This window comes from Tripterygium wilfordii, chromosome 13 (genome assembly GCF_013401445.1).
Source record: "Tripterygium wilfordii isolate XIE 37 chromosome 13, ASM1340144v1, whole genome shotgun sequence".
Taxonomy (NCBI): Eukaryota; Viridiplantae; Streptophyta; class Magnoliopsida; order Celastrales; family Celastraceae; genus Tripterygium; species Tripterygium wilfordii.
Genome location: NC_052244.1, coordinates 3,708,871 through 3,726,229, shown reverse-complemented (window position 1 = coordinate 3,726,229; position 17,359 = coordinate 3,708,871). Strand labels below are relative to the sequence as shown.

The window sequence follows — 17,359 nt, the reverse complement described above, 5'->3', positions numbered from 1 at the left end:
TAATTCACACCAATAAATTGGATAAGTTTTATGGGTTTGGATGTGTATTCGAATTTAAATCGAACAAATTTTTCTTTTTGTTTAAATCTAGATTTCGGACATATAATTTATGTATAAACTTGATTTTATTTGGATTGGACAAATTAGATCCGGATTCTGGATTAAACAAAGTTTTCCACTCCTAATACCAGGGTATGGATCCGACTGAGACCCGCCCTAAAAGAAGCATGGGCATTCCCGCTTCTTCAAACTTTCGATTACATTTGAAATCGGTATACAGTGTCACCCCTCTTTCTCTTTCTAGAAAACCATAACTTTCTCTCTGTATCTGTAGATTCCCCTCTTCTCTCTCTGCGGGTTTACGGAGGCCAATGGCTCCTCACTTCGTGTTTCCGCAAAACCTCAGAGCCCTAGAAGAGGAGCAGGAAGACAATCGCCTCTACGTCCAGAACGCTACCGACTTCGTTTCGCTCCGCCCTTCTGAACTCGAAGAATTTGTCAAAGGTAAGTTCTATTCCCTTTCAAAATTATGATGTTTGCCTCCATTTCCCTATCTATTCTTTTTGGTTCTCGGGAAAATTCTGGAAACAAAAAGGGATAAAAGATCTGGCTAATTATGTTTTATTAAGGTCTTAGAAGGAGCATTCCTTGCTACGAGTAATATTTTTGTTATTTTCAGTCAACCAAAGTCGAATTCGCTTGATTTCCTTAGCTCACGGTGCCCAAATAAGTGAAAAAGTTTTGCTTGACTGCCTAGAAAGTGAAGGAAGAGCGTAGAAAACAGAATATAAAGAAAACATGATTTACTTGGATAATATGGCGGAAGATGGATAAGATTGACTGAAATAAACGTTTACATTTAAATTGCTGTTTCTTTTGTTGGATTCTGAGTTTAAAGGAACTAAACTGCGTATCTGTAAGGTTTGCAACCCGTTTTCAGTTTGACTGCTTTCAAGTTTCTTCATAATTTCAAAGCGTGTTGCGAAATTAATTCTTGATTTTGTTTATGAAAAGGGATTTTAATTTTATTACAGAATTGTGGGTAAGGAACGAGACAGTCAACGTTTGCAAGCAAACCTACATAAGAGAACCTAATATTATTTATGAATTTTATGTAACAGTAATGAGGAGAAAGAAATTTGCGAAGGTTTCTTGGTTTCCCAAGTTATCGATAAAAATAATGACTTATTGTCCTTTACCTAGTCGAAATTGTAGATTTAAAGCAACAAATTGATCAGAAATGAAATAGTGAGTATCATTTTCTTGGATACTAAACAGGGCTTAAACTCTCAAACTCAAACTCTTCATTTTACTGCAAATAGGTGTATCCTTTGATCTCTCTGATAAAGAGCTCTTCTGCATTGAGGAGCAAGATGTCTTTGATCGCGTTTACTCATTGATTAAGGGCTTCTCTAGTCTCACCCGATCATGCAAGCTCAATCTTGTAGAGAGTCTTCGATCCAATCTCACTGTTCTTCTCCCGAATGTTGACATGCTCTCACGTAGTTGCCAAGGCCAGGATGATGATGGTGCTATGGTTTTGGATCGGATCATGTCGCATCGTAATGCTTTTAAGATATACACGTTCTTCCTTCTTAGCATTGTGCTCATTGAGGAGTCATATGTTACTCCCAGTCAAAGTTCAAAGGTATTCCCTCCCTCGTCTTATTGCATTATTGATAAATGTTATTTCTCTTTAATCTTATCATCTCCCCGCTCTCTCTCTCTCCCATATGTGTTACGACTTACGATTGATTTTATGTGCTTGCCCGTATCTATTTGTTTTTATATATTGTATGTGTTGGAAGTAAAACTACTACTACTGCTGCTTCCATTTCGGTGATACTAATTGGTTTCAGTGCTGCTAATTGGTCCTGGGTTTAGGTGGCAGCAAGTAACAGGAAGAAACAGCCACCTAGCTCATGGAATTGGGAGTTGCAGAGGGGTCGGATACTTAACTTGATTGCTAATTCCCTAGAGATCAACCTTGCATTGCTCTTTGGGTCATCAGACTTGGACGAAAATTATTTGTCTTTCATCGTGAAGTAAGTTGGATTATTAACCTAGCTCAATTAGGCTTAGTTTTGTCATTGTTTATGTTAATTTTCGGACTTGATTCATATATCTGGTTTTTTTTTTTCCCTTTCAGAAATGCTTTCTCTATGTTTGAGAATGCAACACTAATGAAGGACTCGGATACAAAAGATGCCCTTTGTCGCATCATTGGGGCTTGTGGTACAAAATACCACTACACAACACAGGTTTGTGCATCCATCATGCACCTGGTTCACAAATTTGATTTTCTTGTTACCCCCATTGCTGATGCTGTTACTGGGGCTGAAAAGAAGTATGCTGATACAACCCTAGCAGCAACTCTTGTAAGGGAGATTGGGCGTACCAACACAAAAGCCTATACTAAGGACACTGTTGGGGCTGAAAATATTGGGCGTTTTTTGGTGGACCTTGCTGATCGGCTGCCAAAGTTTTTCTCCACGAACATTGGACTGTTGGTCCCACACTTTGGTGGTGAATCTTACAAGATAAGGAATGCTCTTGTTGGAGTTTTGGGGAAGTTGGTTGCAAAGGCATTTAACGATGTTGAGGGAGAAGTGAGTTCTAAATCAGTTCGTCTCCGCACTAAGCAAGCCATGTTGGAAATCTTGCTTGAAAGATGTCGAGATGTTTCAGCTTATACTCGGAGTCGAGTCCTTCAAGTTTGGGCTGAGCTTTGTGAAGGGAATTGTGTTTCAATTGGATTGTGGAATGAGGTCGCAGCAGTTGCTGCTGGGAGGTTAGAGGATAAGAGTGCGATTGTTCGAAAAGCTGCATTAAATTTACTTATCATGATGTTGCAGCATAATCCATTTGGTCCACAACTTCGAATAGTTTCATTTGAAGCAACCTTGGAGCAATACAAGAAGAAGCTGAGTGATCTTGAACCAGCAAAAGCAGCAGAAAATGGTACTGATGATTTACAATCTGATAATGAAACCTGTGATGGAGATGGTGAGGTTGATAATGAAAATGGTGAAGGGACAGTTAAGGAGCTGCAAGACAGTTTAACTGATAGTTGTTTGCCTCAAGTAGAAGGAACCTCTAAGAAGGATAGTTCTGTGCCAGATCTTGGGAACTTGGAGCAGACCAGGGCCTTGGTTGCATCTCTTGAGGCTGGCTTGAGGTTTTCTAGGTGCATATCTGCCACCATGCCCACACTTGTTCAGTTGATGGCCTCATCTTCTGCAACAGATGTTGAAAACACAATTCTATTATTGATGAGATGCAAACAATTTCAAATTGAGGGTGCTGAAGCCTGCCTCCGTAAGATGTTACCACTGGTAAGCTGTTGTTTGTGCTCATTCCATCTTACTAGTTATATGTGACATAGTTAATATTGATATTTTGTAATAGCAAGCAAGGAATCCTACTTTTAGATTTGATCCTGGATGAGCATCTAACATGGCTAGCATTCTCTCCTGTGGCTTCTATAGGTTTTTTCCCAGGATAAATCCATCTATGAAGCTGTTGAAAATGCCTTTATCACAATTTATGTAAGAAAAAATCCAATAGAAACTGCAAAGAATCTTTTGAATCTTGCGGTAGATTCAAATATAGGAGATCTGGCAGCTGTGGAATTTATTGTTGGTGCCTTGGTATCAAAAGGTGATATATCTGCCAGCATGGTGAGTACCTCTTATTTTCTCTGGAACATAACTGCTACTAATTCTTCTCAGGGTTTTAAAAAGTCATTTCGAGTACATCTAAATCTTGATTTGACATTTATGAGTATATAGCCCCTTTCTGATTTGAATTAAATTTTTGTTGATGTTATTGTAGCTCTTGTGAACATGTTGAAAATTGTTTTGTATGAAATCTCTATTCACTTCGTAATAATAAATGAGGAGATTTGAATTGATATAATGTTCTGTCTTGACTTCAGGGATCATGATACTGAATTTATATTCCTCAGATAGCTGAAAAAAATGACTTAGTTTTGGAAACTATAAAGTTGAGAAGCAGCAATGAAACTCATGAGAATTTATTAATCATATCAGTCCTTAACATTTCAAGAACTTTAAGGATCTCTACCGTATAGGCGAACATGTGGCTCAACTTGCACGCATGGTTTAGCAGCATGTTTTAGTTCGAAAAAACTCTTAATGGCCACTTGATTGGGAAAGTGCATAATAACTAATTAAAGTGGCCACTTGATTTGGAAACTTGAGGCTTCTACATTTTTGCCAATACAACTGCAATCCATCTAATGAGAGTTCGTATTGAAGAAAGTTGTCTCTATATTTGACTATAATTTTACTTTTGAATAGGTAGAGCAGATCTCTACTTTTCTTGATATTTTTACCGTGGCTGTGTATTGAACTGAAAAGAATGGGAAAGGTTTGTGTGCTTTAGTTCAATGTTAATTTGTGAGCGCAATGCAGATAAAAAAAATGATGTCATGTCATTCGGGTTGACTGGACTATTGGATCTGTCCTGGTTTTTGCATGTTTTAGGGGCATCTGCTAATAAATGCCAAGTTTCAAGTATTTTTAACTTCTTCTCATCAAGGTCTCTGTTATAGCCATACAAGGGTCACAATTTTGATGAAGTAATTGCTTTTGCAGATATCAGCATTATGGGATTTCTTTTGCTTTAATGTCAGTGGAACCACTGCAGAACAGAGTCGAGGCGCTTTAACCATTCTTTGTATGGCGGCTAAATCATCCACTGGAATTCTTGGCTCTCATCTACAAGATATTATTGACATTGGTTTTGGTCGGTGGGCTAAAGTGGAACCTTTGCTTGCTAGAACAGCTTGCATGGCCATTCAGAGGCTATCTGAAGAGGACAGGAAAAGGTTGTTACTGACCAATGGTAGCCGGCTATTTGGTGTACTAGAAAGCCTAATTATTGGTCTCTGTCTTCCAGATTCCATATGGTATGCTGCTGCTGATAAAGCGATAAGTGCCATATATACAATTCATCCAAGCCCAGAAATCTTAGCTGCTGATATTGTTAGAAAATCTCTTAATTCTGTGTTTGAATCTGGTGGAGGGGATGTGTCACAGAATGATGTTGACAGCTGGAGCTCGAGCTTTCTTACCATAGTTCGAGTAGAAAAACTTAGTAGGTATTTGTTCGTGGTAAGTCATGTTGCTATGAACCAGTTGTTGTACATTGAATCTTGTATACGGAAGATTCAGAAACAAAAAGCTTCGACGGACAAAGTAGCTGCTGATGACCAAAATGTTCTTGATAATGGGACCACACATGTTAACCCACCAAAGGTAAGTATATGTGAAATGTTAAAGTATGAAGGAATAGGATATCATTAATGGTTACCATGTATATTATTAACATAATTCTCCTTTAGCTCAAGAAATGTCTACCTATGGTGATACTTGCAGGAGAATAATATTAATACCGAGTTAGGTGTTGCTGCCTCTAAAGATGCCATACTTGATTCACTCTCAGATAGAGCAGAGAAAGAAATTATTTCTGGTGGCTCCAGTGAGAAAAATTTGATAGGACACTGTGCGACTTTCCTGTCAAAGCTTTGTCGAAATATTAGTTTGATGCAAAAGGTGGTAGCTTTTTCCTCCCCTTTTGACGCTTTCATTATGTTTTCATTCCAAATAATCGCATGATTTGCATCGGTTTTCCGTAATAGCTAATTTAGAGCTGAAAATAATGTTCCAGAAGTCCTATAATTGCTGTCCTGGGTCACACCTGGATGTAATACTTTATAGGTCATGTAGTCATTCAGTTGATAGCGAGCAATGATAAAATGATTATTTTTTCCTCTGCTTCCTTGTAGCCGTGTTCTTATTTAGGTTTGCCAACCTTGTTTTTTCTTCAGTCTTTCTTCCCCCATTCCCCAAAAAAATCTGCAAGTTGTTTAATAAACAGCCTGACTTCTTATGTGTTCCAGTATCCAGAGCTTCAGGCATCTGCAATGCTTGCTCTCTGCAGATTTATGACTATTGATGCAGATTTTTGGTGAGATTTAGCTCTCCCTCTCTCTCTCTCTCTCTCTCTCTCTCATCCTCTGTCTCTCTCTGACACACGCACAAACACAAATTCAAGGATGCTTGACTTTTTGAGTAAATGTTTTCTTTTTTCTCCAGTGGAGCAAATCTTCAGCTTCTCTTTACTGTTGTGGAGAGTGCGCCATCTGAAGTGGTTCGTTCGAATTGTACCATTTCTCTTGGAGATTTGGCAGTTCGTTTCCCCAATCTTTTGGAGCCATGGACTGAGAACATGTATTTGCGATTAAGAGATCCTTCTGTTTCTGTTAGAAAGAATGCTGTCCTTGTACTTTCACATCTGATATTAAACGATATGATGAAGGTCTCAGATGCTGTCCTACTAGTGTATGCTCTTTCTCTTCTCTTATAGGATTTGGACTCTAAAGTTTTGACGCTGCATGATCAGGTAAAAGGTTACATAAATGAAATGGCTGTACGATTAGAAGATGAGGATGACAGAATTTCAAATCTGGCTAGGCTTTTCTTTCACGAGTTGTCCAAGAAAGGTAAGTGGTAAACCAGCTGGTGACATTAAACTGATGGCTAGCACTTACTTTTCTTGGTCATTATTTTTGTTAGATGAACAAACATTTTTTTCCTCCATCTGCAGGAAGCAATCCTATATATAATTTGCTGCCAGATATTCTTGGCAAACTATCAAATCAAGATCTAAAGTGGGATAACTTCTGCAGCATCATGCAATTCTTAATTGGTTCAATAAAAAAGGTATGGATTGGTCAACTTAATTGGAGTGCCAACTGCCTATTTATAGCAGTATCATCACACTAATTTCCTTACTTTCTCTAGGACAAACAAATGGAGGCTCTTGTTGAAAAGCTGTGCAATAGGTTTATTGCAGTCACAGGTATCATTTTTCGTTTTCTTCCATTATCTTTTTGCTTGCGAACCAGCAACCTGGCTTTCAACGTTCAACCGTAGCACAAATTAAAGCACAAGTTCATGTTTTTAGAATTTAAGTTCTGCCGAATGTGAATTGCATTTTTGAATTTCAGAAAATTATTGAAATTTATCAGTTTAAGAACGTGCTTCACTAGGCATCTTCGAATACAGTAGTATTTTCACTATTTTGTCATCTACGCATAAGAGCTCTTGGTGGCCTACAGAATATACGTCTCTTGTCGTGTTTCCTTTTAACTTGTTACACTTTATGGCTAATGTCTGTATTTTCCTTCTGGGAAATTGTAATTGATTGTTAATTGCTGGTGGCCAGAAGAGTTGAAATCCATTTGAATCTGTTCATAGAAGCATTAGATTTTAAATCAATTTTTAATGATTCTACGGATGATCATTCCCAATAATTCGTGAAAATGAATTTGATGTAGATTTTTTGATGGTCATTATTGTAATTTTTTCTGAAATTACTTCTGGTTAATGCTGAAGCCTGAAAACAGTTGGGAACATTAAGTTGCATAACAGCTTGCTTAGTTGTAAGGAGGTTCCTTGCATTTCACCACAAATTCTAATTTGATTACAAATATAATGTGTTATTTCTATATCTTTTCTGTTTATTAGTTCCTCATAGCAAAGTTGAAGACGATAAAAATAGTAAAATAACAAATTTTGACCATATAAAGGATAAAAGATTCCATGCTCACAATGGAGACTAATCTTTTGTTGCAGATATTATACAATGGCAGTATATTTCTTACTGCCTCTCCCAGCTGGCATTTACTGAAAAGGGTATGAAAAAACTCATCGAGTCATTTAAGACATATGAACATGTCCTAAGTGAGGACTCAGTCATGGATCATTTTAGAAACATAATTAACAAGGTATTGATTTCTCCGGTGTTCTCAAGTGCTTCATTATTTGATGTTCAATGATATAATATTTCTTCATACTTATTTTAATCAGAGTAAAAAGTTTGCAAAACCGGACCTTAAAGTGTGTATTGAGGAGTTTGAGGAAAAGCTTGATAAGTTCCACATGGAAAAGAAGGAGCAAGAAGTAACAGCAAAAAATGCTCAAATTCATCAACAGAAGGTTGGTAGCGTTGAAGGTGTGGTAGCTAGAAATGCTGTAGAAGCTGATGCAGAATCTGATATTACTGAAGGTTGGTGAATTAATTTTGTGCTGTGGTATAATTTGTGTTCTTTTAAGCACTTCACCATGCATATGATTTTCCTGGGCCCCGAGAGTCTTCATTAAAAGATTAGTCATAAATTGTAGTGTTGGACGGATTTTAGTGTTGCTTTTATCTATGTGTGATGTAAACCAGTTTTGCAAACTTGTTCTTCCATGAAGTGAAAGAAATCTACGCATGGATTCATTTGTTATTTCTGATGTATTAACCAATCTGTGAATATGATATGGTTTGTGGATTACAATTATATTTTTTTGTCATTCTCAGTACAAAATGAATTTTCTGTAGAAGGATGTAACTAATTGTGTTATCTCCAACTAAATCTGAGACTGAGATAAAAAAAATTAAAAAGTCCTTAGAGAACTTCTTGATTACCCCAAATCAAGAGTTAGGGACTGAGTTTGGGCACAATGACATGAAACATCTTTTAGTTAGTTGCACTTGCATTTCTTTGACGGAACATTTGAACATCTCTTTCTGCTTTAGAAAGCATTAATGAGGTAGCCAAAAAATTTCTGTAAATTAGAGGTCCTAAATGAAGGTGTACAAAGAGTTGATGTTGGTTTCAACCACATTGTAGCTACTGAGCTACTCAACCTTAGTGATTATTCGCTCTTCCAGCAGGAAATCCTTCAGTGCACAGCTCAGTTACAAGTTGATGCAATTCTACTAACTCACTCTGGTACCTTGAGTCGTTGTAAATGCAAAACCAGTAAGAAATTTCGTCATGCCTGGTTTTGCACTTCAGATGTGTAAACAATTAGAATAATTTTTCACGAGAAGATACTGGGTGTCGATTATTTTCCTGTTAACCAAAATGTCATTGTTCATAAAAAAAATGTCATAGTACTGCTTCAAGTATGTTTATTTACAGAATTTTTTTTTGATTCTATGCTGCTAAATGGTGTCATTGGTGGCTAAGCCTGAATTTCTTAAGATGAAACAGATGATGAAGAGGCTGGTCCTTCCATGGAAAACATGAGTCAGTCAACAAATGATGTGTCAAAATCTAAACCTGAGGAGTCAGATGAATGTTCTGGTGTTTCAAGTGAGGTGGCAGAACCAGGTGACATGGAAGTTCAGTCTCCAAAAGTTCATATGAAAGGTATATTTACTTCTGATAATCAATATGAAAGGTATCTTCTATGTCTGTTTATGAATTGAAAATGAAAAGTTAAAGTAATGCGCTTGCAGTTACAGGGGCATCCAAATCCAGAGTTAAGAAAAGCAGCACAAAAAATCAAATGAGTGGTGGCATTTCAGCATCCACTACTACTAGTAGATATACCAAGTCAAGGAAAAGGTAGGTTCCTAGCTACTTTGATATATTTGTGTCCGCGTGTGGAGTTTTTTTAGTTGTATTATCAGTTACAAGTTCTGTAACATATGAATGCTGTATCATACATACTTGCCTTTCTGGATGTAAAGAAGGCATATGATATTTTGTAACACTTGATGTAATATATTAGTATGTGTTCTTTTTCAATTGTGAAGTTGATGGCGAAGCTACAGTGACTGACAGAGTACTTCAAGTAGTCAACTTCTTGCCTAAACGAAGTCACCTTTAACACAATTGAAACCAATCCCTCTCAGATTTCTAGAGAAATCAAACGGTAGAAATGTAGATTACAGAGGATCCATTCAGAACAGAAGATGAGCCATCGTTCACAGCCAACGGGCAGCAGTAGACGATAACGTGTACTCATCTCAGTTGGATAATGAGCACCATGCTAGCTGTGTAAGGTCCTCCACATAAGCATAAATAGACCTCTGGTATACAAACCTTGACTTTACCGCCTAACCATTGCACCATGAAGTGGAGGGGACTCGAAATTTAGCTGGCAGTGGCTCTAATTTTTAGCCACAATTGTAATTACAATTCTCCCCCAAAAACCATTTTAAATTATGGTTTTGTTTATTTGAAAATGACATATTCGAGTTTAGGAGTTAGTGGTTTAAGGTTTAGAATTTAGGGTTTAGATTTTAGGATTTAGGGTTTAGAAATTTAGATCGTAGAACTACAACCAACGAGAGTCATGATTCAAATATTGAAAACAATCTCTCTATACTGTGGAGTTGAGGCTCTATACATCTAAACTCTACCTTCCCAAACCCTCTCTCCACTGATAATTATGAGATGATATAGATTACTACAGAAATGCTATATAAGAATGTACTATAAGAGAATACGTTACCCAATAATAAAGTTACAATCTTCACTAACGTCCCTGTTAGCCAAGATATTTTTACGATTAAGTACACATTATTTTAAAATAAATTTCTTAGGCAGCTATATTATTGGATTGCAAATAAAAAAAATGATATTTGAATCTTGAAGGTGGTTTACTTGCATGTTCTGCAGGATGACCTACAAAGTACACAAAGTTCTCAATGCAGACACAAGTTCAGATGGTCTTTTACATGTAGCTTCTCAAAGAGCATTCTTCACTACCAAAATCTTCATTTTACAGTTTGAACTTTTACCTATAATCAAATCTTCAAATACAAACCAGGACATCACCACCACCAAGATGCCAATAGATTATTATTATTATTATTATTATTAAACAAGCCTTGTAAAGTTCACCTCTGTCAGTGAATTTTTGATACACTGATAGATCTTCAAGTTAAATCTGGATCTTATCCAGCTTTAAAATGATATATACAAAGCCTTTTAATGACCTGCAGCAGAAAAGCACAACATGCATGATTTACACGTGGTACGAAGTACGATTACCATATAACAAATTACTGCATAAAAATTTAAATTTATTTTCCGAAACTCATTATACATCTTCAGTCCCAGATACCTTATTTCACTCCTGCATTAAAATTGCATATAGTAAAACAAAGAATGCAGGTTCTGTTCAGAAACAAACAGCGAAAGAAATAAACAAAGAAGACTACCATAAATGGTTGTACAACTGCGAATGGACTAATTGAATTTTTTTCTTTTCTTTTTAAATAATTTTTAGCATGATGTAGGATTCGAACCAGTGACCTTGCCTTGGTTCAAGTCCGGAGGAGAATATGCTAGAACCATGACGAGCTCTTTTGTATCACCAAATATTTGGAATCGAATACCGGAACCATTGAAAATACTTTATAAACATGGCAAAAATATCATCTCATTCGTGCCATAGAAGTATAGAACTGCTAAACTGGCATTCTATAGTAAGTTCAGTCATATGCAAGAAGAGTACATTGCCGACTCCAAACTTAAGAGGTACTATAACATGCATCATTGGAGTTTCTCAAACCTCAAAAAATGTTGACATGTATGATTCTGTTAGGAACCTAGCTCACCCGCTACGCTAAAAGCTCTAGAGTTGTTGGTAAACGTCAAGCCAAGCCCTTATAGCCTTGGGCACATGACAAATTCACTTAAATATTGTTAATGAAGACCACAGACCAACAAAGGATTCAACTTTCCTTTTCATCCTTCAGATCCTAGCAAACATAGTACATGGTACTATTGACGCAACAGTCACTCAAAGTCCAGAAAAAAAGAATGAATGAACGTCAGCTGCCTAAACACTTTCTTCCACAAAAATCTTAAAGTACCTCACCACCTCCCATGATAGATATAAGGAGAACCAAGAAATCATAAGGCTGTCCCACATAAATTTTTTTGACAAAGAGTGAACTAAGAGCTACTTACAATTTATACTTCTGTGGCTATTCACTTCCAAAATCTTCATAGCTCAAGCCTTCTGATATAGCATCCAACCTTTTATTGTCTCCTGTAGGACCAAGATAGCAGTAATTCACCATGCTATGTGAAAATTTTGAAAGGCTGCAACTTTTTCTTCAGATTCTGAGGACAGGGAAAGACTAACCTTGGTGCTCTCCATCATGAGAATCCAGGAAGTTTTCTGTATCTGCCGTAAGGAAGGGTGAACGAGAATAGCTTTCCAATATATCTGAAAGATTTAAAGCTAAAGTGTAAGTTCAAAATTTAAACATAAACTGAGTACAAATAAATAAATGTCACCATTTAAAAAAAAGAGTAAAACCAATTAAAATAAAATAGACGTGTGTGCAGGCACCCAAATTTCGATTCTAGTCCAACTAACAAACCTGCACTTTGAGAAAAGTCTGCTGTCAAATCTGAGAAGCTGAAACTTCGAGGAATCTGATCTAAATATCCAAATGAACCAGAGTCTGCATCCAAAAGTGTTTCGTTCAGGGATCTTGTGCTGGACTCTACACTACTAAAAGATACAACGGATGTATCCCCAATTGGTGGATGGGCTTCCAGGACCTCGCCATCAGCACCAAACATGTAAGGAGAACTGCCAGAATACCCAGTTTCAGTTTTGATCATCCCTCCATTTATACCTTGAATCAAATCAATATTCGAGCTCTGAGTTGGAAGCAGGTTATGGGGAACATCAATCCTACACGCATGGGCAGACATATCAATGGCGCTGTGCATATTTTTGTGTGATGAAGATCCACCGTTAGTAAATGCATTGGGTGAACGGGAACCAATGTTGTGCTGCACATTTTCCTGCTTCAGAGCTGGTCCTGCCTGTTCTGTGGCATATAATGCTGAGTTGTGATGCACTGTCGGAATAAGCAGAATCAATTCATGAGATGATTGCATTTCAACAAACTTAATGTGTGTAGAATTGCAAAGACAAGATTTTACATTGTTGGATATGAGATCCATTAGATGTAGGCATTGACGCAACTCCAGTGGGCTGTATCTGATGCATCAACAGCACCTGTTGCTCAAGCAGCTTGTTGAACTCAATTATCTGGTGCTTCACCATCAATCTCAGATAATAAGCCCTAAAGAAGTCCCAATTTTCTTTTTCAAGCTTCTGCCAAACTGCAAAGAACGCAAAGATTTACGATCTTAGTAGAGGAGTACCTATGAAAAAATGCCTATAGCTTTTTTAATAAAAAACAAGTAAAAGGAGAAATCTCAAGATAGAAAAGAAACAATATCGCTTAGTTCAATTGAAAACAAATGGAAAAGTATTGCTTCATCAGGCTCTCTCTCTTTCTCTCTCTCTCTCTCTCAATGGGAGACAGCAGTGCAAATTAAGATGTTCATAACTCCAATCACCCACATTCCCCAGAAAGGGAAATATGCGTAAACTGCAATGACATCCCCACCCCACCCCACCAAACTCAACACACACAATTTCCATGTCAATTAAAAACACACAAAAAAACGCATAGGAAAAGCAAAGATCAAATAAACAAAAACAAGCCCAACTTGAGCATATTACGTGGAGATCAATCTGCAAGTACTGTTGTCTTCAGTGAACTTTAAACCCAAAAGGCTGAAAGCAATAATAAAAGCGAGAATTGGCACCTTGTTCCCAACAAAAATGAAAATCCAACAATTAAGGCATTGTGAAATTCCAGACCTTGTAAAAATGAAATTGATAATAAAAATAAAAAGAAGAAGAAAATCATGGATACCAAGTTCTGTAAAACCAGGCTCTATCTTTGCCTGCGCCAACAGAGTTTCCACAACTTCTTTCTGGTTCATGTATAGTTGTAGACATCGTTCTATAAGACTTTGCACCTGAAATCAGGTATAGATCAGCCAAAATAGAACAACTGGGACAGTACAAGAAATCGAATGTCTCCAAGGTTAAAGAACAAGCCAATGGAAAGAAACAAAATATAAGCACTTATGTAGCTAATTTCCCTAATACCCACCTAATGGTAGCTCCGACAAACTTATAGCATTTTATGGCAACCAAATTTCCAGAATTCAAAGAACTAAGGTTCCCAAAATAACTACGAAGTCAATGCCACAGTTTTGTTCCCAAAAAAATCATCAACAGAAACAAAGCTTGAATCAAAATATAGAAAAGAGAAAAACTTTAAACTCAATGCTATCACAATCTTCACAGACCTTTTTCAAAAAACTCAATTAGAATGACTCACACCACGATAAAATACAGTTCACTGTAGAGTACCAGGAACAAACCTAGCCGCCAAAGGATCCTTATGTTGCCTTCTAGATACAGATGTCAAAACAATATGAAACTGAACTGTAAGTGTTAAAAAGAACTGAAGTATAAGAAACTGAAGAAATAAAGTCAAGTTGACTGCATAATATCATCCTACATCCTTGTGTTTGCTTCCATTTTTTCTCTTTGAATTGGACATTAAACCCCTGCCAAATCATTTAATATAGCATGGTTTTTAAAACTGAAATAGATATTACAATATAAACCATAAAAAGAAAAGGACAAAAAATCTCACATGCATATGCAAAAATGACAGCACATAGCAAAATTAAAAGCACAGCATCTTTACCAATTGAATATCTCTGGGTGAAACCCTTCTGACTGGTCCACTTGACATCTCTTTAGAACAAAAAGAAACTTGTGTAAGAAACCCTCCACAGCATTACAGAATTTTACAGATATGGAATATATATGACCCAAAACAAACATGCACAGTAAAAATGTTAACTGGAAATTGAGGGAAAAGAACCAACTTCCTCTATTATATGCATTGTTACTGATGTAGACCGTATGGAATAAACATATGTAACTTCTGCTTTTGAGTTCTGGCACATAAGTTGATGCATAGGAAGTCAGAAACAAATTCATATGGACTCCCAAGTAAAAAATCCAAGTCCCTCCCTGTTATTCCTCTCCCTCATCTTACAAAAAAGGAAAAAGAATGCAAAGACTACATGTTTTGCCAAACCTTAAAATACGCACTGGGGCCCTTCCTATTCTACTATCCACAACTACTGCTTCCAACACTGATACTGGAAGCAAATTTAGGAGTAATCTAATATATTCAGAAAAAATCCCAGCTATTCCCAAGGCACCATATAAATTCCTAACACTCACTGCCATCAGCCCACTTCCCCCTTCCCATGCTTCTCCAACCACTTCACTTCACATTTCATATCCTTCAAAATTTGTGGTTCCTCTCATCCAGCAGAACACAAACTTGTTTTTAATGAAGGAAAACATGCCTTCTCTTGAAAGTTCGGAGTTTGGATTCTAACAAGCATGATAACAACATTAAGTAGCAAAAAAATGGATTTTCCAATTCCATTGCAATTCGTCGAGCCATCTAAATTTAGTGTTAAAAAAATCCAAAAAACACCACCTGTCAAAATTTCTTACTCCAATAGTAATTGTTAAACATGTGTCTACATTTAAAACTCCCCTTACAAGTTACAACTAAGATGGAACGGCACAGATTGAAGGTTGGAGCTCTTCTTGAAACAGAGATTTGAATTATACTATTAAATGTACTAATAAAGATCAAATAAAGCGAGGATTCTTTTTACTCAACCAAAGGAACAACATATCAAGAAAACCATTGTTGTATTCTTCTCCGGCCTTCCAAAAGAAGGTGTTTTTCCAACAGGGATAAAACAAAAGGGCCACTAGCCACTATAAAGAAACTTTAAAGTTCCTTTCATAAATGAGTGAGCCATATTTCTGCCTAGTAAAGCTCGCCTGGTAGACTCAGAAGCCTTTACTTTCATATTCTAACCTCTATTTTAACATTATACACAGTAAACATATATGAAAACATACTGATGAATTGTGGTAATATCAAGTTTAATATGTTTATCAATGACATTTTCATATAAATTCAAACTCAAACTGAGCTCAAACTTTTAGTCAAGGCTAAATTCAAGCTCAAACTCAAGCTTGACCAACTTTAAATGAACTAAACTTGAAACCTTTTAAAGCTCAAACAAGTAGGGATTGAGCTCAAGTAAAGTACTTCGAAAAACCTTCTCTTTTTTGGTTTGTTTCATCACTAGGAGCTTAATAATCTTGAGAATCAAACCGGACTCCATGAGTTAATCAATTCAATGATTTCCGTATCTTTCCTATAATTAAATAAATAATCGATCACCAAAAACAACCACAGAAAATATAGTATGAAACCCTAGAGAATCAATAAAACCAAAAAAACCCGGCAAAGCAAGTAAACCTGCGTGCACGACTACATATCACAGCAAAACACCTACTAACTGAAACTAATAACAGATATACACATATTATCTCCTGATCTCACGAAGATAATTCCAAATCAACGAAAATTGATAAAGATAAAAGAACCAATAATTAACAGGTGAAAAAAAAAACACAAATGGAATCAAAAATAATAGAGGAATTACGAAGCTCGATCTCACCTTCTCTTCCGAATCCAAGACGATTTGAGTGAGAATTTGACAGTGATTAGATGAAGGAAATTGTTTCGTCTCTGCGTTCAATACTCCGATTCTTCGCTCGCTCTTTGCCCTTTGGATCAGCGTCTTCGCTTTTTCTATATATTTTTAAATTTATTATTGTGCGGCATGAGAATCACGACAAGTGGAGAGTTTGTGGAGCATCAGGGGCCCACTAGACGGAGATCAGGTGATTGATGGGAACTATCTTTACCATCCGATTTTTTTATTTGTTGGTGAGGTCAAAAAATGGTCAAAACGACATTGATTTTAAGTCTCGAAAAATAAAAGGGCTAAAAATAAAAGCCTAGCAATAAGTGGATAAAAATATGGATAAAATAAATTTCTTTGTAAAATGGGTTTATTTTTTAATTTTTTAAGGTTAGTTATTCTGTGTTTCCAAATAAATTGTCATAAATAATTGTTCAACGTGATTTGATCAGATAACAAAAGTATTGAATTACCAGTTTTTTGAGATTAGAAACTAATTAGTATCATCTTGACAATTAGCTTTCAACAATGCCAACATGTGACACATATGGATTTGGAGCTCTATAATTATCTAGAGTCTATAATTAATATTTATTAGTGGAGAAAAAGTTATAAAAAATTTTAAAATGGAAAAACAAAAATATGGTATGATATGGCACGCCTCTCAAACTATTATATTCAAATTGCGGAGCTCCCACATCTGACACATAAAATTGTAATGATGCAACTTATAGGCAAGGTTTTTAAAACCGGACCGGTCATCAAACCGGAAAAGTCTTCGGTTCACAGTTCAAAGGTTCAACCGGGGTTTAAAGCGGGTTCGAACCGGTTTTAACGTAATGAATTATTTATATATATATTTATATAATATGCATATAATATATAAGAAAACTTCATAAAAATACAATATATTCAAATAAAGTACCATTTTAAACAAAAAAAATCTCATAACCTAGTGGTTAAAGACTTTTTTAATGAACAAAAAGTCATGAGTTCAAACCCTACAAATAACAAAATTTCAAAAATATTTTATTAACTTTAATAAATGACTGAACCGGT

The 17,359-nt window shown here is 36.2% G+C and overlaps 2 protein-coding genes across 10 annotated transcripts; one reads left to right on the top strand and one right to left on the bottom strand.

The window, feature by feature from the left end:
- Positions 1-284: 284 nt before the first annotated feature.
- LOC120011865 (condensin complex subunit 1) lies at positions 285-9,638 on the top strand. 3 transcript variants are annotated; one of them, XM_038863006.1, is made up of 16 exons: positions 285-504; positions 1,323-1,648; positions 1,885-2,045; positions 2,150-3,335; positions 3,489-3,680; positions 4,620-5,282; positions 5,403-5,579; positions 5,927-5,994; positions 6,123-6,345; positions 6,430-6,529; positions 6,634-6,749; positions 6,831-6,888; positions 7,665-7,816; positions 7,899-8,097; positions 9,065-9,232; positions 9,322-9,638. In XM_038863006.1, the coding sequence occupies exons 1-16, from the start codon at positions 372-374 to the stop codon at positions 9,432-9,434; spliced, it is 4,035 nt and encodes a 1,344-aa protein (XP_038718934.1). In that variant the 5' UTR covers positions 285-371; the 3' UTR covers positions 9,435-9,638. The 3 variants fall into 3 exon arrangements, with proteins under 3 accessions (XP_038718934.1, XP_038718936.1, XP_038718935.1); XM_038863008.1 differs by having other exon boundaries at positions 372-504; positions 9,074-9,232; XM_038863007.1 differs by having other exon boundaries at positions 372-504; positions 9,328-9,638.
- An 831-nt stretch (positions 9,639-10,469) lies between these two features.
- LOC120013594 lies at positions 10,470-16,426 on the bottom strand. 7 transcript variants are annotated; one of them, XM_038865459.1, is made up of 11 exons: positions 16,274-16,426; positions 14,416-14,465; positions 14,224-14,272; positions 14,073-14,110; positions 13,567-13,672; positions 12,782-12,964; positions 12,469-12,696; positions 12,208-12,291; positions 11,967-12,050; positions 11,789-11,870; positions 10,470-10,809 (listed from the first exon to the last, which is right to left on the bottom strand). In XM_038865459.1, the coding sequence occupies exons 2-10, from the start codon at positions 14,461-14,463 to the stop codon at positions 11,806-11,808; spliced, it is 885 nt and encodes a 294-aa protein (XP_038721387.1). In that variant the 5' UTR covers positions 14,464-14,465; positions 16,274-16,426; the 3' UTR covers positions 10,470-10,809; positions 11,789-11,805. The 7 variants fall into 7 exon arrangements, with proteins under 7 accessions (XP_038721387.1, XP_038721380.1, XP_038721383.1 ...); XM_038865452.1 differs by having other exon boundaries at positions 10,475-10,809; positions 12,208-12,696; positions 16,274-16,425; XM_038865455.1 differs by lacking the exon at positions 14,073-14,110 and having other exon boundaries at positions 10,475-10,809; positions 12,208-12,696; positions 16,274-16,384.
- Between the last annotated feature and the right edge of the window lie 933 nt (positions 16,427-17,359).